At 36.8% G+C, this 22348-nt stretch overlaps 4 protein-coding genes across 6 annotated transcripts; 2 read left to right on the plus strand and 2 right to left on the minus strand.

The window, feature by feature from the left end:
• Nucleotides 1–1283: 1283 nt before the first annotated feature.
• LOC140748051 (hemocyte protein-glutamine gamma-glutamyltransferase) lies at nucleotides 1284–5671 on the minus strand. The gene is made up of 9 exons (XM_073080746.1): nucleotides 4930–5671; nucleotides 3954–4810; nucleotides 3687–3882; nucleotides 3416–3604; nucleotides 3113–3332; nucleotides 2766–3030; nucleotides 2398–2682; nucleotides 2191–2316; nucleotides 1284–2019 (listed from the first exon to the last, which is right to left on the minus strand). The coding sequence occupies exons 1-9, from the start codon at nucleotides 5564–5566 to the stop codon at nucleotides 1867–1869; spliced, it is 2928 nt and encodes a 975-aa protein (XP_072936847.1). The 5' UTR covers nucleotides 5567–5671; the 3' UTR covers nucleotides 1284–1866.
• A 2082-nt stretch (nucleotides 5672–7753) lies between these two features.
• LOC140748037 (transmembrane protein 231) lies at nucleotides 7754–11450 on the plus strand. Its single transcript, XM_073080720.1, has 5 exons — nucleotides 7754–8039; nucleotides 8529–8698; nucleotides 9465–9593; nucleotides 10052–10283; nucleotides 10785–11450. The coding sequence occupies exons 1-5, from the start codon at nucleotides 7901–7903 to the stop codon at nucleotides 11042–11044; spliced, it is 930 nt and encodes a 309-aa protein (XP_072936821.1). The 5' UTR covers nucleotides 7754–7900; the 3' UTR covers nucleotides 11045–11450.
• Nucleotides 11451–11539: 89 nt separating this feature from the next.
• On the minus strand, nucleotides 11540–13528 carry LOC140747783 (mitochondrial import inner membrane translocase subunit Tim21). Its single transcript, XM_073080400.1, has 3 exons — nucleotides 13107–13528; nucleotides 12341–12523; nucleotides 11540–11768 (listed from the first exon to the last, which is right to left on the minus strand). Exons 1-3 carry the CDS (start codon nucleotides 13437–13439, stop codon nucleotides 11619–11621), a joined length of 666 nt encoding a protein of 221 aa, XP_072936501.1. The 5' UTR covers nucleotides 13440–13528; the 3' UTR covers nucleotides 11540–11618.
• Nucleotides 13529–13856: 328 nt separating this feature from the next.
• On the plus strand, nucleotides 13857–22091 carry LOC140748056 (solute carrier family 66 member 2). 3 transcript variants are annotated; one of them, XM_073080752.1, is made up of 6 exons: nucleotides 13857–14232; nucleotides 14452–14588; nucleotides 15329–15406; nucleotides 17208–17424; nucleotides 18031–18163; nucleotides 21978–22091. In XM_073080752.1, exons 1-6 carry the CDS (start codon nucleotides 14030–14032, stop codon nucleotides 22032–22034), a joined length of 825 nt encoding a protein of 274 aa, XP_072936853.1. In that variant the 5' UTR covers nucleotides 13857–14029; the 3' UTR covers nucleotides 22035–22091. The 3 variants fall into 3 exon arrangements, with proteins under 3 accessions (XP_072936853.1, XP_072936854.1, XP_072936855.1); XM_073080753.1 differs by lacking the exon at nucleotides 15329–15406; XM_073080754.1 differs by lacking the exons at nucleotides 14452–14588; nucleotides 15329–15406; nucleotides 18031–18163; nucleotides 21978–22091 and having other exon boundaries at nucleotides 17208–17319.
• Nucleotides 22092–22348: the final 257 nt, after the last annotated feature.

Consider the following 22348-nt stretch of genomic DNA (forward strand, 5'->3'; position numbering starts at 1 on the left):
GCACACAATCGTATAACCCATACAGCCAGTGACTATATAAATGGTCACTTATTATTATAAAAATAACACATCATGAAAATAACACGAAATAATAAATTAAAATAATACTATAATTAAATAATTTGAATATATTGCTAACAAAATGTTTTTAACAACAAATGTACCTATGACAAAACAATGAAAATAGCAGGTAGATATTACTTTTGCATGTGATTTAAACATAGAAATAGATAATTATATTCACTAGTAAATAAAATAAATAATGCTATAAGTAGGTAATAGAAAATAGCTATATATAAGGATTATTTGCGTCACAATAGGTCCGTTGTACCTATTGTTTATTTATAACAGGATTGCGTGAATTACATAGAAAATAAATGTATTTCTATGTAAAACCAATAGATTCGTCTGATGCATGATCACTCTGATGTGACATAAAATAGTAACGTGTTATTCCCAATGAGTAACGTAAGAGTTAGGTAGCTGATAACTGAAGTTGAATCATAAAGTTAATACAATTGTATTTTATTTGTACCGATTCAATTATGACTCGTAAGTAATATGCGTTGGTACTTATAAAATATTTTAACCATAAACTATATTTTTATTAACAAGTCGTCATCAACCCATTATTTACTCATCCCACTGTTGGGCACGGGTCTCCTCTCAGAATGAGAAGGATTAGGCCATAGCCCACCGCGCTGGCCAAGTGTGTATTGGTACACTTCACATACCTTTGAGATTTTTTTATAATAAATATCTCAGGTGCAGGTTTCCTCGCGATGTTCTCCTTCACCGTTTTAAGCAAGTGATAATTAATTTGTAATACGCACATAACTTTGAAAAATCAGAGGTGCGTTCTTAGGATTTGAACCTCGGACCCCTCGGTCGTGAGGCCGAATTTCTAAACCATTAGGCTATCAATCACTGTTTTTTTGTATTAACAAATAGTTGGTAGTTTTTGTACGATCATGTTAAACAGAACCTATTACAAAATATCATTTATTATTATTTTTTTAAACCAAACATTATTATTAGCCATTGTTATGAACGCCATAAAGGCATGTAATTACTATAAATTATTTGATATACTTGTAATAAACAAAAAAGTAATGTTTATTGTTAATAATAAATAGTAAAAGTTAAGCATTAACATCTTAATTTAAACCACATTGTGTTGATTTGTTCAGCTTATTTTTTAATTATTAGTAGGAAGTAGTAAGCTGTTTAATATTTATATCTTTAACTAAATGGGAGATACTTATTAAAGAAAACAAAAAGAATATATTTGCAGTGAATGCTTTATTATTTTTGAGATCCCAAAAACACACAAACACAGTGCACAATTTCTTTTTTTATATTTTTGTTATAAAGATTTAAAAAAATAATAAAATATAATAGATTCTTAAATAACTTACTCCTAACTTATTTCTAAGCTCTTAAGCAGAGTTCATAATTATAATAGACAACAAAATGGCACTTGAAGCATCGGTTTCATTCTTACACAATAGTATTAAATACGCATATCACACGTGCAATCGTGGTATAATTAAAATATTTTTTTTGTATTTTCATCATTTGAACTGTGCGAGTGTGTAACATAGGTAATAAATGCTTACACCTAACCAATCCTTCGTAAAGCCGAGTCATCGTTGATCCGAAAAAGTCCATTAAAACTAACACATTCAGCAGGGGACTCAAATGCTAACACTAAATAGATTTGAGTATGACGACCTCCTCTTCTTGAACGTACATGTGTTGTTCTGGCGCCACATACGACACGTAGGAGCGGTCGAGTTGCAGCGCGGGTGGAGATGACGGCCCCGGGGAGGTTCGCGGCGAGGGCGCGCGGGGCCCGGGGGCTAGCTAGCCGCGCACGTTCACCGTGGTGCAGCCGAAGATCTCGTCCACCTGCCGCGACGAGAACGTCACCACGATGCGCCGCTCGCCGTGGCGCCGCGGCACGAACTTGTCCTGGTAGTTCACGAACTCGCCGGGCTTCACGTCGCGGAATCGGATCTGGAATAACCCCCATATTTAAGACACGAAGATTTTTGTAGTACCTATAATGTAACAGTAGCAAACGAACATGCAGTCCATCTGATGTTAAGCCGCTACTGCCGCCCCTGGACATCAGTAACCTACAGTCTTTAACTACTCTCACAAAGGAACGGTTAATGGTTGTCATACCTGTCGTGGCCTCTGGACACCAGGTCCTTCGAAAGTGAAGTAGCAATCGGTCAAGTGAACATTCAGTGGGTTCTGGAAGCTGAATGTCACGGCGCATTCCTGGCCGACGCATGGCTGACTTCGCACCTGATCACAGACAATCATATTAGGGTACAATGCCAGTAATATTAGCTCATTCAAAATAATCGTTCAATGATATGTAGGTACCTGTACTTGCATCCTGGGTTTGTGGAGCGGGAAATCGTCCTCATCAGACCAAGCCTGGCGGGTCTGCTTGACGTACGCCATAGCATGAACCTTGACCATCGAGTGGTCGACGAGCTTATCCATGTACTCTTGAGGAGTGACGTGGAGCTTGAGCACTTCACGCTGGCCAGCGCGAACGATGAACTCACCCTGGGCCCTTCGCAACCGAGAGGCGATGGCGCCGGTGTAGTAGCAGGAGGACGCCGTGAGCACGCACCAGATCGTACGATCTTCGTGAGATTTGTTCTGCCGAGAAAGACAACCATTATTCAAGATCCAAGCAAAAGTAATACTTGATTATTTCTTAAAAGTGGTAATTTTTGTTATACCTGAATATTCATAGTGCAGTCGAAGGGCTGGCCGTAGGGTACGATATCAATGTCCATTAGATCGAAGTACACATCTTCGAAGTTGCGGTCAGGATATTCATAATACTGTTGCAGGCGCTGGAAGCCGCGGCAAGAAGCGATGACGGCGAGACGCTCGGGAGAGGAGCTGTCCACCGTTTTATATTCGTGGGTGATTTCGAGCATGTCGCTTTCGCCTTCATCATCATCTCGGTTCGGGTTCTTGGTGAGGATCTTGCGGCCCACCCTGTTGGTTTATTACCATTCATTATCTTATTGACTCCCAATATAAACAAAACTATTTTATTGACCAAGGAACGGTTACTTACTGATACTGATTCGAGGCCATTCTAATAAAGCCCCATTCCGAATTCTCTTCCTCCTGGAAGTGGCAGAGTTCAGCGTTGAGCTGGCAGTACATAAAGGGCGTGTCGTACTGGAATCCAACCTCGCCACGGCGAACAGCCTCGACACTAGCAGGGCCGCAATGATATACGGCTTCGGATTCTTCCTGTGGGGTAGCGTCAATGATTTGCCAGCCGCTGTATCCTGTAAAAAAAGTAGTGTGTATTAAACTTTTCTTATTAGTTCTTTATTCCAAATAGATCCTAAACACTGAATGGGTTCCAAACCTTGCGGTAAGTCGGGTCGCTGCATCCATACGTCGTTCCATACGTGGAAGTTCCAGCAGGAATCGTAGCAATCCTCATCGGGACCGTTGGGTACTTCGTTGCCATCTCGGTCGAAGTATTTGTCAACAGTGAACGTTCGGTTGGTGTCGTGGGCTGAGACGTAGTTGGTTACAGATCGGCACGGAATACCTGAAAAATGAGTGGATAAAGTATGAATTACAGGTTTGGGATTAGTCATATTATAATGAGCAAATTATCATTCGATAGATACCAAGAGCTCTGCAAATAGTGACGACCAGGCCAGAGAACACCCAGCATTGTCCGTATTCTACGGGTCGGCCGCCATCAGTCAAATATCGTTCCAGAATAGCTACCGATCCCGTCCAAGCGTGTGGAGCTACGCCATCTTTGTATTCGCCATCGTAGCGACCGACCATAAGGCCATCGTCATCGTGATTAGCGTTAATCTGGAAGGGAAATATTAAATTACTTTCCGACCTTTGTGAATATATTTAAGATCTTTTGATGTAGTACTTACCATTGAAGAAATGGCCCTGCAGACGCGAATAGGGTTACCGCGCTCCGAATGTTCAAGACCACTGCGTTCCAGTAAGTACATACACGCCGGTAGCACAACATCATCGAACTGTCCGTAAATCCATTTGCGGCCCTTTGGCTGGCGCCAGGTTCCGCAAAATATCTTGCCCTGTTCGTTGAGAACGTATTCCTTCCTGGACGATTCATTGTCCATGTAAACGGAATCCTCGCGGCACCAAGGGTTGAAAAGAATGTAGATGTCCTCGTCACACTTGTAGTCGTGGCGGTTATCCCGCTGGCCGAAGCGATTGGTTTGCACCCAGCAGTTCCAAATACCGACAGGGGCAGTGGCAGGAACATGTACTTGGAATGTGATGGTGTTTCCGTCCTGCCGTTGGATACTGATGTCCCATCTGTCCATCTCGTGAGCAAGGGTGGCAAGATTTTGCATTGATCCATGACGCGAGCCGTGGCGTGACCCATATCCGCGTCCGAATGTAGAGTGCTGAGTAGTGGCGCCGTAGCGGTCAATGATGGGTCGGTCCATCGTTCCATGGGGGCTAAGGGGGCTGTGCTGCAGGGGTAGTGGTTCATTGCTGAACGAGCTACGACGAACGCCGTAAGTCGTAGTTTCCCTCATTCCGCTCATGGGTCCCATAGTAGTCATGGTACCCATTGTTCCCATTGTACCCATAGTTCCCATGGTGGTCATACCAGTGCCCGTGTCCTGAATGCGAGACATTCCCATACCCATTCCCATGCCCATCATGTCACGGGAGTGCTGGAATACTCCTTGCTGCGTGCTCCAGTTAACGGGCAGGACCACCCTGGTTCCCTTGGTCACACTAGGCTTGGGACCTGTATAAAGGTCATTGCGGATTAGACAACTAAACATCTACTTAAGTATTTCAATTCAAATGTTTTTATTCGTAATTTTCATCACTAACTTTACATTATAAATTTTAAGGATAACTTACCGAAGCAGAAGACGATGCGGATCATATCCTGCTGCTTGTCGTAGGTCCTGTCGAACCGCACAGCAAAGAAGAAGTTCTGGCCTCTTCGTAGTACGGGGTTAGGCAGAATGTTGTCGTTCACCAGATCATATTGCTCAGTATGGTGATCCTTCGAGTTGTCTCGGGAATAAAATTCAGTCAGCTCCACTTTAAGAGGCTGTTGCGAGTAATAGCTTTGAGGAATCATTTCCATGGTATCCTGGCGGCGGCGGCGTTCGTTTTGGTCGGCAAGCTTGCAAATCAAATTGTGGGTGTATTGAGTATTAGGGCTGTTTCTCATGGAATGCTTCATGCGATGTAGAGATCCGGTGCTGTGCGAACGTCCAGGGCGGTGCTGGGCAGTGGGGCCGGCTCGCTGCATGGGCCAGCGGCGGGTTTGTCCCGGGCGGTGGCAGAAGCTGGAGATGTTGTAGTACGCCGACAGTCCGGGTACGTAGTTCGAAGGCATGCCTCCAATGGTCATTTGCTGTTCCCTCATGCAGCTGAGGGCGCTCATTCCTGACGTCAATCCGGTGATTCCGCCAAGTCCCATGCCAGTCATGCTCGAAGTCATGCTGGATGACATTCTGTCCATGCTGGATCGTCGGACCATAGACATCTCGGCGACGGATGCGTAAGTAAATGTAATGAATTTTCAAGTCCCTCTAAAGGACTGGACTGTGCTCCGGGCTGAAACCAGAGCGAATGGTGACTTCAGCTTGGCAAAGGACCTTTTTATACTCATGTCCTTTGGAGAGATCATTCACCGCTAGGGTATCACTTGTCAGCGGGGCTACCGGAGTTGTTTGTTTCGGGCGGCGCTATTGTTCGTGATCACTGACCAGGTTGTAGAGGACGGAGGCGAGTAGATCCCGCAGGATTGGACGCTATGTGACTATTGTAATTGTCCTATTTTAAACAGTGGCTCTATATTAATGAGTGAAGTTTATAGTTTGTGTTATAACTGTACATATATAATATATTTTAAATAATAAAAATTCGTTAACATCATTCTCGTGCAATAAAGTTAAATATAGATGTTGATTAAGTATATCAAAATTTGAGTTCGCAAATCCTATCTTTTCATTCGTTATGAAAAGTAAGAATATAACAAAATGGCTCTACCTACTACGAGTAGGAAAAAATAAAATAATTATTTTGATATTTTTACATATCTTTGAACCTGTTCATTCCTTTATTCCAGCTATTTGAGTACTTCCAGTACAGATTAGTAATTTGCTGAACAATAGACTGTTTAGCCAGGGATCGAACCTGAAACCCATAACATTTATTTCAAATATGATGACTATGGCGCTACTTTAGAAATAGCTGTACCTCTTCGTTTCAAGCCGGAGACCCAGATTCGAATAAAATCAAAATATCAATATAAAGAATCAAAAATGAAATGTAATTCTGAAATAAATGATAACTATTGCTATTATAAAAATAATGTTTCACATAAATTAGTTGCTTGAATAGTGATAAAACTTAAGTTTTATAATATTCACAAATATATGTAAATTCTACAGCGCGCTCAGGCATCAAGGTGTAGTAACCCTATAAAACAAAACAAATTAAAATACATAGGAAACCAATAACAGCAACACTGTAATTAGTTCATGATGAAATAACGTAGGTAATTCATTCAAGCAAGAGTAATTTACTTCATAATAGATTTTGTTGTGTATAGAACAGATACAGTCGATTTATGAATGACTGATAAATAGTATTTATAAACTTTTTTTATAACATTGAAGTAGTAGGTAAGGTAAGGTAAGGTAAGCTAGGTAAGGTAGGTAAGGCAGTAAGCAGTCCATCTGATGGTCAGTGGTACCTACCACCCATGAAAATGTATAATCAACCCCAGATAAGATGAGATTCTTGACCTGCGATGGTTTCAGATGGGTTCCTACCCCTGAGGACTAAGTCTCAGATAAGTACCTATGTCTCCCTTCGAAGCGAAATACAACATCGCTTAACACTGATGTTATTAAGCATGGATATATGTGACAGTGGTGCCTTCGTACCACTGTCACACATATTCGTTTAAGTGGTAAGCCTTCAAAAGAGAAAACGAATAACTTTATAATATTAAGCTAACTTTAAACAGCTCAACAAAATAAACAGGCGATGGAAATATAGCTACTACACATAAGTCGATTCATATGAAAAATCTACTGAGAGTAAAACTAATATTTATCTTTACTACAAGCTAGGTACTTAGTTCCAGCCGCCCATTGTGTGGTAAACAAAACATGGTAACCGACACCGCTACCGTTAATGCAGAGTTGTTTGAGATGTGGAACGGCTCGTTCCTAGCAGTCGTTACCTAGCACCACAATATTACTTACATTAAACTTTAATTTAGACTCTATCATGGAAAAGAAATAAAGTAAAAACAGGAATTTTTGAAAGTAAAAATTGGCGTTTTTAAAGCAGCCTAATGGTAGTAGTGATTTGAAGAATAAGCTAAAAAAAGATCGCTAAAGATGTGAAGTTCGAAGCTGGCACATCTCTGATTTTTTATGCTATGCGTATTATAATTTAATTAAAAATTGTTTTACAGGAAACAACGCTACCATGAGGAAACTTATAGTACGCCTCTGTACGAAACGTTCTCCAAGTGAAGTCTACTATGGATTAGTAATATTTGGTCATGGTGTCCTAAGGACACTTGTCCTTTTGAGAGATGACTCAAGCCCAGCAGTAATGGTATGACAACCAACCTTTTTTGACGAACGATTTTTTTTTCGGACCAAATCTAGGAGGTAACCCCAGTTGCTAGGCAACGGTATGTAACAAACATGTTTTGTTTACATTTTGTCTCCAAGTATTATATTTAAGCATTTCTAAACTTTGTTTAATTAAATCTACACCAGAAGAGACCTAAGTATTATTTTGAAAGTAGTACCTACAAGATTCTCAAGGGTTAAGGATACTTTATCCATTAAACATGGGTTTGTATAAGCTTTTCAGCTGTAACGTCGAAGTACAGTACAGAGGTTGTTTGCTATCAAAGGCTATGCTATTTACAATAATAACGACACTGCTGAATATAATTCTTCCGTTTATCGTGGCCTATAGAAGTCGAGGTAAGTTTTATTTTATTTGCTTTATGTTAAAATTAGTAAAATCCGATCACAATTCGCTGTCTTTTATGACGTCATTAAGGAAAAAAATAATAATATGGGGCTCTTCAAGAACAGAGCAAAATGAGCTCTCCTTCAAAACCGGCGATGCATTAGCGACTTCTCTGCTGTTGCAAATGTCCCTAAGCGACGGTTTCCACCAGGTAGCCTGTCTGCCCCTCTAACTTATAAAAGTAAACAAAAATATAATTTGCGTAAAATTGAACTACTCAACTCGCGTCAACTTATGAAGAAATTTGGGTCTTGCAGATGTGCGAAAGCTGTTTTACGGTAATGTGCCATAAAATTCAATATAACACATTGTTTCTGACATAGACATCAGTACTATGAGTCTGCATAGACACAAACAGAATAACATATTAAACCGAACTACAAAATCGTCATCAGGAAACTTAATGAAATAAAAAAAAAACAGTTTGATGATTTTTTCAGGTTTCTGGCTGAGGTATCACTCCTACTATGAGCAGCCTATGGTGCATTCAACGTACAACTATTTACTAGTAGCAGAAACAGATGATCCTAGTATTATAGTCACATGCGGTGATGCTCAATCTTTAAAGAAGGATGCTGTAGACGGCGAGGAGTACTGCGCGGAAATTCAGGCAGGTATCATTTGCACCCTTTGGTGTGGTATATTTTCATTGGTACCCTTTGATAAGAAAAATAGAAAGTTACTTCGCCGACTTGAAATTGAATGAAGCCACAAAAGGCTGAATTTATCATTTATTTTTGAATTGTTGACAAATATTTTTTTTCTGAAAATTATTACATATTATAAACATGTTAGAGACATTTTAGAACAGAGACGTGGCAAAACTTTATTTACGCAACAATTTCAATTCTTATAACTGGTTACACTTTCTTGTTAGGAGTGATCAATCTATGTATTTTACCCATCTAAGTTGGTATCTAAATTGGTAGGTTGGTGAATCGTCAAGTAAATTCCTAGGTACTCTCGTGAAAATTCCAATAAGTATGAGTACGGAGTTCACAAAGATGCACCACAGGTTAAATAAATGAGTAATTGAGACTAAATATAAGGAAAGAAGTCCTACTTGAAGTTTGTCACGTATGAGTTAGTAACTCAGATTGAGTTTTTTTTATTTAATTTAATTAAATAAAACAAAACTAGGCGTAGTAAGATAAATAAAAGGCGGCCAGAACTTTCTGATAATCATGTTTACCAAAGATCGAAACTTGACACCTTTTGGCAAAAATTGACAAATATTGTTCTTTGATTTATTAAAAAAAAATATTAATTATTTCGCTAAAGTTCCCAACTACTCGAGCCAATGCGCGGACAACCTTAAATACGTATGACCTGTAGATTTATCACGTTGATTTACTTATTCATAATTGTATTTTCAGATACAAGAGTATGATTACGACAGAGATAGTAAAAATGATCGCCTGGATTTTAAATTCCATATAAACATACCACCTGAAAGAAGAATTACATCTATAATATTAATATTAGAAATGGATTACCAATTAAGAGTAAGTTTAATTTTATTAAGTGAATATAACCATTAATAATTTTCCTATTTCTGCCTAATAACAGCAGTGTTAAGCGCTGCGGTATTCTGATTTGAAGGTGTGGTAAGGGAGACATACTTTTCCGAGGCGTTCCAGCTTAGTAGTTCCAGGAATATCCTATCTGGCGTTGATTACAGATGTCCATGGGCGGCAGTATTATAAGTTAGTGAGAAAACTCTTATGTACCTACTTACTAAAGTTAGAAATCGCACCATAACCTCAGTCTCAACTATGATGATTATAACAATAGATATACCAAGGACCAGGTAGCCTGTAGATATTACTTAAGCAATGTCAAAGTTACCGTATCCACGGACAACCCATAGCTATGGCGCTTTATTTTATTCAAAAACATCATTTTATTAAACTACCAAATATTTATATGGTAGGTACTAACTCAAGTTTTTTACTTTTTCAAGGCCACATGCCCTCTCCACATGCAAACTTTAACTATAGTAAATAAGGAGTTCGCGTTACCATCTTCCGGATTTCAATATTACGGGGACATTATATTGTACCAAACGGCGCATTTGCCATGTCAACGGAATGTTATTAACACCGAATATAACAGCTCAATATTTAATTATGTTGATGAGAATAATAATGAGAATGCGGTAGACTTTATCATGAGACATTTTCTACAAAGAGAAGGTAAGATTTTACACGTATTTCTTTACTAAAATAATTTTTACGTTTCAAATTTATTTTTGAAATGGTAGTCTAGTTCTGATATATTCGATTGAGGAGGTAGCACTACCATCCCTATTATTAACGTTAAGCAGTTCTGTCATTCGGTTGAAGAGCGGATATCGGCTAACTTACATATGAGCGACCATCATACTTTTCAGTATACTCCGGCATATGGCAATGTATACTCCGCGCCAAACTGCTAGTCAGCTCTGAAGTTGCGAGCAGGTGTAGTCATGCAATTTGCTATGGCGACGCGATTCATTTATATATTCAGAGCGGACTACCAGTTTTACCCGGACTATATCTGTGTTCGGCTTCATGTAGGTACGGAGTTTATCACAGATATCCAGGGGTGGTAGTGATTACATATCATGAGGTGGACGGTACGCTCGTTTGCCACTTTTATTAATAAACAAAACAATAATTTAGTGACAAAATCATAAATATTTTCTTGTATTACAGTTACGACAGAACTTAAGACAACATTTTCAAGGACCAGTTTTGGGCATACTGGTTCTTTTACAATAAGCATCTACCTCCGAATACCAAAAACCAAAGTTATTTATGTTCCAAGTCTACTACAAGAACTAAAATGGGCGTGGCCCCAATATCTTTCCCTTGCGCTAATCTTCTACTGGTTATTTGAAAGGGTGAAACGTTTTGTATTCAATAACCGTTTGTTTATGGCTTGGGAAGTATTACCTTGGAAGAAGGCCGATTGAAAAGGAAAATTCACCCAATATGACTAAAATACGCGTCAGTAAAATATGAGTAATTTAATTTTCTTAGTACTTCGAATGTGCTGAGTAAAATACCTTCTATTACGTAGGATTGAACCTCAAATTGTTCAGTAAACAAAAATACATGTATGTAGTCATTGAAGTCGCGGTTGAGTTACATACGCTTTTTAATAATTAATTTATTCAATTTTGACCTACCAAAGACCTAAAATTGTCAATTTCTGTTACTAGAATGCCTACCAAAGATCTAGAATCGATTTTGAGAAATCACGACTATAGTAACGGATTTTAGCCTGTCACCTCACTTGTGAATCTCACTCACTTACATAGTAAATAATAAGTGAGATATCAATTATAACGAAATCGAAAAAGCAATAACTGATATTATATATTGTAAAGTGTGTGTTCAGTTATATCTCAATATAACTGTAGCAAGTCTTTCATGTTAATTAACTTATATGGAAATAAAAATAACAATCTAATTAATATTTTATTTACATTTGACTTCACATCTATACCTTATCTAGTATTTTACAATTTACATTTTGTTTAGTTGTTACTGGGTTAATGACAAAGTGGGTAGTTGGCTTCCAAAACCAGATTTAGTGTCCAATTCAGCTCGGTTATCCTCTATGATGAATGTCTTCCCACTGTAGTCATCCAATTGTACTAATAGGTAGCGGCATAGGTAGTTACCGTATTCATTCTGGAAAATAGAGAATTAGCATCTTTATTGCACAATATTATGGTGCTCTATTTTATTTAAATGAGATGAAGTTTTATTTACGATACATAAAAGTTGTAATTTCTCAAACTCTACATGTAAAATGACATTTGCCTGTAGTGTCTGACAGTAAGTGTTTACACTACTGGAATTTAGTGTGAAAACCCCTTATAATATAAACTATGTATGATAAATCCATTGATAAATGTATTTATCATTTGCTTCATATAAAACTCCTATACCTTTTATACATAGGGTGTAAATACACAAGTGCCAGCGTGCGACGACCATGGATGGTTGCTAACCACAAACGGCAGCCATCAGTGGTAGCCAATAAGGAGGGCTGTTGCTAGTGTGTAAGCTTATTATCTCGCTTGTGTGTCTCCCTTAGTAGCTAAATGCCAACGGTATTGGAAACATACTTAATATTCCACAACATCAACGTCACGAAATAGTAGGTTTTGTAATTTTAATTTCAAATTTATTTGTTATTTCAATGACATTTTCATATTATATCTAGGACTTTATCAACAAATATAATTTGAATATGTTACCTGTTTCATATCTAACTCCACAACAGCCTTATTCCTGACTCCCTTGATGTAAAACCTCATGCGCATGTGTTTGACTCCATCCTTTTCATACACAGCGTGGCTAACATGTGTGCGACGTCTTCGTGAAGTCTCCTCACCATAACCTTTAATGGGGGCTCCCAAAGCATCCTCTACCCGAGGGTCCTGGAATTTCAAATAATGGAGTATTGAGAATCAAATTGATAGTAATATTATAAAAGAATAAAAATGCCCAAACGTAAATCCTCTACAATTATAATACAAATAGTTTAATTAAATAATTAAGATATTACATCGACAATATAAAAATATAATCAGACTGATAATATATGATATGAATTATAGTTTTACTTTTATGATTTATGTGACCACGAGGTCATGAATAATATAGAATATTACAATAATCCTTGTAAGACAAAGATAAATTTCTTACAAAAATTGACACACAGGTTAATGCTCTAATTTGGCACATTGAGAGGTGATTCACATGATCTGTCAACCTAGATGTTACATCATATGTATATTGTAAACATATATAATTACATACTGAATTATTAAAGTATCTAAAGCAAATAGGAAAACTGTTTAGAAGAATATGTAAATTGTCTGCAAAAGACTTTCTATTACAATGTTCTTTCATTTCTAGAGATTGTTCATTTGTAACAATGTGAACCTGCAAATAATGAACCTTCTTGACAACTGTACACATTTTAACGAAAGTAAAATTTGATGTTTGTAACAAACTTACGTTTTTACATTTGTCAAGGGCCACTGAGTATATGCTATTGGGGCTATTACTAGAGAACAGTTCCCGAAACACGTAGTAAAATATGATACCGGTCACTCCCAAACCAACTACGATGACTCCGGTGTAAGAGACAGTTTTAGTTGTTTCCTTGATCTTCTCTCCAAGTGGCCTCACGTCGGTGGACACATCAGCCCGCTCCCGGCTCTTGGTAAGACCTTTATCAGACGCATACAGGCGAACACAACCAAACTTGTTTATATGAATCCCCGGTTGAATAAAATACACTAGCCTGTTTGTCCGAACAACAGGTAGGAGTTTGGAAGCGAGATGCATATTTTTCCACTGTTTGTTTAGATGTTTTTGGAATATTCCAAGGGAGGGAAAATAAATGACTATTTTGGTAAATGCCGGATTTGACAATTAAATGACAGTGACGGTAACTGACATTAGACAGCTGATTGCCGTCACAGAGTATAAATACAGGAATGAAAACGGCATCTATTAAAAAACATGTTTACAATAAAATATCAATCTTGCAACAAAATGTATAGTTATAGTTAATTTAAATTAAATTATTATGTTTTTATTGAAAAAAACTATTATTATAAATAACGAATTATTAGAACCTATTATCATGGATGATTTCTTAAAAAAAATAAACAAAATATAAAAAAAATGTTTGATAAAATTGTCACTGTCGTTGGGTCTTATCATACGCAAGTCAATGTCATTGTCATTTTGTCATTCATCTTTGTCTTTCCAATTTCAACAGATTCATGTTGCACTGTACCGAGGGTCAGAGATGATAAACTAAATTGTAAAATGATTGCAACACGCAATTTATGTGTGTATAATACCTGAGCTCTACAGGACAGAGGACTTAGGTGACAAGTGTTAGTAAAAGTAAGAGGAAATTAACCAAAATGGATTGGATAATTTCGGACGAATTGGGCCTGACCGTGGGTCATTTGATAGGCTGGGGCGCAGCAGGTGCAATGATCATAGGCGGCGTGGCCCCATACATACCCCAATATAGACAAATCAAGCGAACACAGGACGCGGATGGATTCTCGCTGTATGTGTGTTTAACACTCCTTATTGCAAACACTTTGCGCATATTGTTTTGGTAAGCATATGTTTTATTGTTTTGCTACTACAAAACATACTTCGTATTATATTCTATTAAGAAAGCTAAACAAAGATTACTAAGAATCAAACTGTGTAATTACAAATTATTTTTCTGTTACTAATATTGTATTATATTACTTAATTTTAATAATACTAAGTGTCGTACTAAAACGGGGATAAACTTAAACATTGAAAATATTTGATAACATAATTTCAGGTTTGGCAAACGGTATGAGTTGCCACTTTTGATTCAGAGTGTAGTGATGAATATAACAATGTTTGCTATGATCCACCTGTGTGTCACGGTCCGTAAAAAGAATCAGATAATTAGAGCGAGGGAGAGAATATTCACAGGTTTGTATGATAGTATACCAACACTGCATCTTTCTGCTTGAGTATTTTATTTTTATTTTTAGAGCTTTGTTTCTCTACCTTTCCATTTTAGAAGTAATTAAATGTATTACTAAAATTTAAAGCAGGTATGGGCAACCTTTTTCAAATTGTTGGCCAAATTTAAGTGTTTATGAGGTCATATGCCATATGTAGTACATAGTCATCGGCCATAATACATAAAAAAAGATAGCATGGGCTCAAGAGGATCTTATACATGCCATCCCAGTCGTGAGTATAATTTTACCATCCAGGAAATATGCAACAAAGTTCTCCTGTTTGAAATTTTGATATAGTCCGTGCCAAACTGCTAGTCTGCTCTGAGGTTGTTGCGAGCAGGTGTAGTCATGCAATTTGCTATGGCAACGTGACTAATTTCTATATTCAGAGCGGACTAGCAGTTTTGCGCGGTGTATACCCACTTAAAAATTGTATGAGCTAAATCTTAAGTTGAAGCGGACTTCATCTGGCCCGCAGCGGTTGCCCATATGCGATTTAAACCACAATTGGGTAATAACTATAATGTACATTTACTTCAATCAGCACATTGATCCAGTGATGCAACTCTGTTATTTTTAGTTGAGCTCTAACTTTCCTTTTTATTTTAACATTATTTTGTTTTATTTGGTGGTTGGTGTGATTGATGGTGACATTAGGTGCAATATACATGTTATATATACTATTGTGTTGTGTAAACGGCTCAGCTCAGCCAGACGAAACTGCTCGCTGGCTGGATCAGCGCAGTGGCCTCGGCGGGGGAGACAAGCCTCGTCGCTTCTACGGTGAGTCACCGTTGTCACGTCACGACAGTTCAGTGTTTCTTCAGTTTTGTTCCTCATCGCTACATTTGGTTTATCATCTTACGGTTTTTGTTGCAGAAGATAATGCTTGTCTTATTGGGGTTTTGGTAATGTTTGTCTTGTTTTGTTGTTTGTGGCTGGCTCCTTTATGATGTTCCATTTGTTTATTTCAACGCATCTTGGTGAAGTGTTGCATGTTGTGAATGTGTTACATGTGCTTAGGGTTACCATTTTAGAATGGAGAGATGTAATGTGCCTGTAACTTATTGAGAAATCATATAAAAATATGTTAACTGTATCAAAGACATGGTAACACTTACTTTAGTGTTATTTATGACGTTTATGCCATTGGGTTGTACAAACACAATTGGTGTCAACATTTTTTATTTATAATCTAGAAGTCTTGGCTTACTCTCTTTTTTGGGACAATTGCCCCATTGAAAACATGAGAACAGTTCACATTATATTCTGGAAAAATATAGATTAATCTTATCAGGACATCAACAAAATTGAATCTCATTGGTTGCTTGAATCAAATTTGGATACTGTTTGTCGCAACCGAGGCCACACAGTAGATATATGACATATTGGCGTACCGCATTGGGAAGAGGTCCCTAAAATTGGTGGGCAAAAAAAAGGAAATACACTGTCTTTATAAATTAGGTCTCTGTGTCTACATTTTACGCAAACAAGAAATTAGGTTTTAGAATGGTCCGCGGACTTCTATGTGAATAATTTATCATTTGTTTGCACCATGCCTTCAGTGTCTAATATTAATAATGTTTCATCTGTTCATATTATACATTTCATTTAAACTTTAATACCAAACATGTAAACTGGGAAGCTAAATATATTTTATCAGGAACTAAAATGTGTCATTAAGCAACATTGTTTTTGTTTTTCAAGGTTCATTACTCCACTGTAAAGCTTCTTCATTTGTGTTGTTTAAATATACATTACTAATTACAACATTATCACATATCGGGGAATATTGACCTGGGTCATTCATACTCGAATATTATATACCTATATATTTATTATCAGTCCGTATTTGCATGTTATTTCCTATGTAAAGGTTATCTTTCGTGCGTATTTTATGTTTTAAAATTTATGTGTATTAGATAGTAAAATATTTTCCCCTATAGTTAATTAAGTTTTAATGTAGTCTATTGGTAAAGTATTATAATAATTTTATTTTAATTAAAATTACCATTAGAATTGAGATTTTTTTCCATTCACGTAATTAAGTAAACGATTTAAAAATTGATTAACTTTACCGACATTTCCAATACATAGTACTTTAAAAACGTACATGTAAAGAAATGCGCTAGAACAAAGTAAAAACAGTTGAAATAATTAAAAGAACATGGAAAATAATCGTAAAATCGCTTCCGAGTTGCATACGAATTTGCGGGGATGTTAATTTTAGATGAAAATGATTAAGTTTAACGAACTAAGATAAGATAAATTAATTTACCGTGATAAGACTATTCGCGAAATTCACATTTAAATTATAGATTTTAATCGCTGATATGGCTATAAAAGTAATTTTGTACTTAGGTATAACCTAAGGTATAACCTAAGGCTATACCTACATCCTTTACATTGGAAAACATCCCTTAGAGCCCTCTGTAGTCAAGGATTGAATTCAATTAAGGATTACACCCTTATTTATTAGAGAATCCAGATAGTTAGCCTTAGGACCCTAACACTATTTCCACTGCAGTAGAAAATAATGTAGGATAGTCTGCTCAACTCTTAGCAAAATTTAATTAATTTCCAGATATGGACAGAAAGTATTTCTGGGCGTGGACAGACTTCCAAAGTTACGTGGACTGTATGCTAGTGTTCTCTGTCCTTGGGGCAGCTATCACGTATCTCTTGATAGAGTTCTCTCCCTTTGTGGAGCTGATCGGCTTTTTCGCTGTCTTCACTGAAGCCATGCTCGGAGCGCCGCAGATCGCGAAGAATCATCAGAATAAAAGTACAGAAGGAATGAGGTAAAATTATTATTATTATCATAGATTAGTAATTATTACATTTCAACGTCACTTGTGGTAAGATTGTGGGAAGTTTGGTTACGTTGAATTAATACCTCGTTTTAAAACTTATGTAACACAGGCTCGGTATATGAAAACTAAAAAATTGAAATAGTTTTTTACTTCGGCGCAAATCTGATGGCCATAGGCCACTTTGCCATAGGACTGAATAGCTTAGACATAGGTACACATTGGGATAGGTTAGGATAGGATTAACGAATAAATCTAAGATAACTATTGACTGCCAATTAAATCGATTTACAGGATAAAAATTTTCAACTGAGCGTGGATGGTCAAATTCGAAATTATAGGGAACGGCGTAAAATAGCTCAAAGGAGTCTTGGTGACGATTTTGATAAAAGCTAAAACTGTATATGTAAATTTTTGTTTTAAATTCCTTTTTGTCTAGCCGATAATCGCTGTGTATTCTAAACATACGATTAATAATGTTTATTATTGAATTTTTCTTATTTAGCGGAGAGTATACTTCTCATACAATATATCGCAAATAAATGTGTCTCGTACATGTTATGTATTTTTATTAAATACTCTCTTTTCTCTTTCCAGTGTGAGTATGGTGATAATGTGGACGTGTGGTGACCTATTTAAGACTGCATACTTCGTTTTAAGAGATGCCCCCACGCAGTTCTGGATCTGTGGCGGGCTCCAAGTCACATTAGATATCGTTATTCTTATTCAAGTAAGTTTTATTCAATATAATATTTTATTAAAAATTACATTTAAATAAAGTATTAGATACAGGTCTCTCGCAACATTTGAATTTTGCGCTACTAACAAGATTTGAAGATTGCGCCCCCGAGATTTTTTTTGAAAGATATTTATCCTAATCCATTTTGAAAATTTTTAGGACATTTTTTGTCGTTCGGCAAAATGCGTCCTTGAATTTGCCGCAAAATTAAAGATAGAGATTATATCGTATTTTATAAAAGCAATAAATTTTACAATGCAGTCCCTAATACAGTCCGAATCCTGCCTAACATCGCTGTACATACAATGTTTTTACTCAGATTTAAGCTAATGCCAAATTTTTTAAAGTCATTAAAAAAAGTGAAAAACCCATCAATACGATTCTTGTAATATTTAGCATTTTACGTATTCTATAGTCAAATATATACCTTATCAAATAAAGAAATACGATCCTTTTGCAATTTTTTGCGAAAGATATTAAAATACCTTTTATTAATAATTTTACAATTACTAACATTTGCTAAATAATAATTATCTACTATTGAATAACAAATTTATTTGTCATGCTTATCGCGCATGTGAGATATTTAGTGCAATTTAATGATTGTAGTAAATATGCTGAATGATAAAATTATAAAGACATTATATAGTATTAAACAGTAGTTTAATCTTGATAATCATTATAAACAAGTTGTGTATTATATTAACGCTTCTTGTGCATATTTAATATGCACAAATACTGTACTACTTAGCACTTTACTACTTAGTACTTTACTACTTTAGTACTTAGTGCATCTTTTCTGTATGTTGTTTTGAATATTTGAAATTATACCTTTTTTGGAGCGCTTGGGAATAATTACGAGTGGTTTTTTTTTTTTTGTAAGACCTATAGATAAAAATCGACACCGTTAATTTGGTTGTTAACATTGTAATTTTTGCAGAAAAAATCAATTGATTTGGGACCCCTTGGGATTGTGTTGGAATATGTTGCGTGTCTTTCTTTTATTATAGCCTTTTTTATAATATAGGAGTAGCAGACGAGCACGCAGTTCAGCCCATAGTAAGTGGCTACTGCTGCCCATAGACAACTGTAATCAACATCAAATAGGATTAGATATTCCTACTTAAGGTCGGCCACAGATGCGCCGCTACTCCTGAGCACTAAGCTAGAACGCCTCGGAAAAGTATGTCTCCTCTAACTCTCCTCAAATTAGAACACAACAGCGCTTATAACTGCAATAGTAGGTGCAGTGTTGGCAACCGTACGATAATTATCGTACATGTACGATAATTTGATACCACCGTACGATGTACGATTGCGAGTCATTATCGTACGCAAATGTACGATAATTTGGCTACTTGAAACTTTTTGGGAAACTGTTTTAATGAATTCATAAACGTATTATATATGCCTTTAATTGATAATTTTTTCGAAAAAAGGGCGATTTATTAATAAAAAATATATTTTTATGACGGTAAACGGAACGCGTGCATCGCGCCTAATGATGTGCCGAGTCGGCCATTTGGTATTCGAGTCCAAAGTACTCGAGTACAACAATAATAAACAAACAACAACACAAGAGCAACAACAACGGAAGAGCAAAAAAAAAAAAAAAAAAAACGCCACCTCGACCTGACTCGGCACATCTCTACTCGCGCCCGCGTTCTTATGAAATGTACGATAATTTTTCGGCAGATACGATAATTTTACGCCCCTGGTACGATCAACGCCATCTCCCACGTTGCCAACACTGAGTAGGTGTAATGATAGTGTCGCCAGAATAAATAAAGTGTACCTAAGACAGATGGACAAATCTAATTAAAAGATTGTTGCTGTGTATTTACTGCAGAATATAGAAATAATTACCGACATTGATAATAAAATGTAATATTGAAGTACTAATTACTTTACATAATGTGTTGACATTATATCAATGTAGTTATGATAAGCGGTACGTACTGCTTTATAATTAACACGTGTTGTTATAATTTATATTTTAATTAATACACTGATTTTGTAATAAATACTTGCAAATCTAGTACAAATACACAAAAAATGTTCGTTTAAAACATATTTTATAAGGTACTTGCTTAACAAGACATTTTAATTTAGTTAATAAAACATGTGAAACCTAATAATAAGTTAAATTTGGGGGGGCACTGGCGTTCCCCGCAGATACAATTTGTTTTATAATTTTATTTAAGCAAACTGCATTTGATTAAGTTTGTCCATTGCTTCGTGAAATTACAAATGATGTTTTCATTGGGATATTTTAAAGTGGTCAACGTTTATTAAATTTATTATTAAATTGGCAAAAGGCGACTTTCCACTAGACGGAGTGATCATGCCTGGTGAGCGGTCGTGCTCCGATTATCTCTCAGTTTGGAACCTATTTACATGACGCCATCTCTTTTTGAGTGGTGGAAAATCATCACACTATATGGGGTTGATTGCAGATGTCCATGGTCGGCGATAGTCACTTACAACTGGTGGACTAAATGCTCGCCTACTACTGCTATAATATATATAAAAAGCTCAAATTCGCTTTGGTAAAGTTCGCGCCAAACTTCTAGTCCCCTCTGAAGTTGTTGCGCTCAGGGAACCAATACGGTCGAACACAAATACAAGCATATACTTCGTAGCAACAATAAGGGCACACTAACGCAGCTATGTACTCAGGGGCGCGCAGCGGACGCGTGCCGGGGGGGACCCGCGCTGTCTTCGTCCTGATAATACCTACAATTTACGGTTCGACACGACTAGGGATGTGAAAATATAATCGATTATTTAAAAAATCGATTATTTTTTTTAGAATAATCGATTATTATTAATCGATTTCTTGACCAAGAATAATCAATTTTTTATTAATCGATTTTTCATTTCGCTATTTCACACCATACTTTCGATTATTTTCAATAGTAGTATTACTTGCAACGCCATCTAGTGTGTAACAAACATAATGTATTGTTTTATTATGGCAGCACTCGAAAAGTCGGTTGGTAAAACAGTACAGTCATTTGATATTTTGCATAGACGGTGGATTAAAAAGTTTTTTCCCCGTTTAACTTCAAACTTTGTATTTCATAAATTTTGCAATATAGCCCGTTGATTAAGTGTGCAAGTGAGTTTGCGGTTTATTACTTGAGGTGTTTTGCATAAAAATGTCAACTAAACGACGAAAAAGTGGTTGGAGGGCTTACTTTATAATAAAAAAATGTAAGCCGTCACGGGACGCCTGGCAGATGTGAAACATCGACATTATTTTGTAAAAGTAATATGCAGAAAAGAACATATTGTGATAGGAACTAAATATGTCATAATGATAAAATAAAATATTACGATTTTTTTCCAGATAACGATGACTATTTATTGAATTCGATTGCGCATGGCGACGCGTCGCCACACCGTACACATTACTGCATATAGACTGTATATATATACCATCGTATAGCGGCATGCGTCGCCACGCCAGAAATTGGTTTTACGTGCGGCTATAGATGTTTCACATCAAAAACAATGGTACAACTATTACAACTGCGAAGTGTAAATATTGCTCAAAAAAACTTAAAACGTGCAGCAATACAACAAAATTAAAGCAGCATATTGAAAGTCGTGAAAAAGAAATCGATTATTTTTAGTAAAAATTCGATTTTAAGAAAATCGATTATTATTTGGTAAAACAAAACGATTAATACAAAAATCGATTTCTCTCCAGCCAAGTCACATCCCTAGACACGACTCGTTTCTATATTCAAAGCGGACTAGAAGTTTGACACGGAGTCTAACACCGTAACTCCGTTTCCAGGTATGGCTGTACCGCCACAACACGGCGGCGGCGCGGCGTCTCCGGCGGGGCGACTAGCAGTGGACGGAGACGGACTTATAGCCCGCGCGCCGCCGCGCCCCGCCGCCCGCGCGCCGCACCGCCAGCTGACCGCTGCGACACTACCCGCGGGACGGGACACACTGAGCGGTATTGATGTTGTATCGATACTAAAATGTCGATGTGTATGATGTGGGACTGAGCGATGTTATTGTTGTGTCGATGGTTAGATATCGATATGTATCGATACATATATCGATGTTTTGGGTAATCGATAGTTAAATGTCGATATGTCGATGTTTTAAGTTACGATATATGTATGTTTGTTACAAATAATAATCGATCTATCTAAT

This window comes from Epargyreus clarus, unplaced genomic scaffold, assembly GCF_041222505.1.
Source record: "Epargyreus clarus isolate Ecla_fem2 unplaced genomic scaffold, WU_Ecla_fem_2.2 ptg000015l, whole genome shotgun sequence".
NCBI lineage: Eukaryota > Metazoa > Arthropoda > Insecta > Lepidoptera > Hesperiidae > Epargyreus > Epargyreus clarus.

Bases quoted from the DNA above. Each gene is read 5' to 3' on its own strand.
- LOC140748051 (XM_073080746.1), bottom strand. From the start codon at position 5,566: ATGTCTATGGTCCGACGATCCAGCATGGACAGAATGTCATCCAGCATG. The intron at 3,883-3,953 runs GTAAGTACTACA...TTTCCCTTCCAG, and splicing joins GCAGGGCCATTTCTTCAATG to ATTAACGCTAATCACGATGA. The intron at 3,605-3,686 runs GTATCTATCGAA...CTCATTTTTCAG, and splicing joins CACTATTTGCAGAGCTCTTG to GTATTCCGTGCCGATCTGTA.
- LOC140748037 (XM_073080720.1), top strand. From the start codon at position 7,901: ATGGGTTTGTATAAGCTTTTCAGCTGTAACGTCGAAGTACAGTACAGA. The intron at 8,040-8,528 runs GTAAGTTTTATT...TGATTTTTTCAG, and splicing joins CGTGGCCTATAGAAGTCGAG to GTTTCTGGCTGAGGTATCAC. The intron at 10,284-10,784 runs GTAAGATTTTAC...CTTGTATTACAG, and splicing joins ACATTTTCTACAAAGAGAAG to TTACGACAGAACTTAAGACA.
- LOC140747783 (XM_073080400.1), bottom strand. From the start codon at position 13,439: ATGCATCTCGCTTCCAAACTCCTACCTGTTGTTCGGACAAACAGGCTA. The intron at 12,524-13,106 runs GTAAGTTTGTTA...TTGAAATTCCAG, and splicing joins CCCTTGACAAATGTAAAAAC to GACCCTCGGGTAGAGGATGC. The intron at 11,769-12,340 runs GTAACATATTCA...TCTATTTTCCAG, and splicing joins TGGAGTTAGATATGAAACAG to AATGAATACGGTAACTACCT.
- LOC140748056 (XM_073080752.1), top strand. From the start codon at position 14,030: ATGGATTGGATAATTTCGGACGAATTGGGCCTGACCGTGGGTCATTTG. The intron at 14,233-14,451 runs GTAAGCATATGT...ACATAATTTCAG, and splicing joins ACTTTGCGCATATTGTTTTG to GTTTGGCAAACGGTATGAGT. The intron at 17,425-18,030 runs GTAAAATTATTA...TTCTCTTTCCAG, and splicing joins AAAAGTACAGAAGGAATGAG to TGTGAGTATGGTGATAATGT.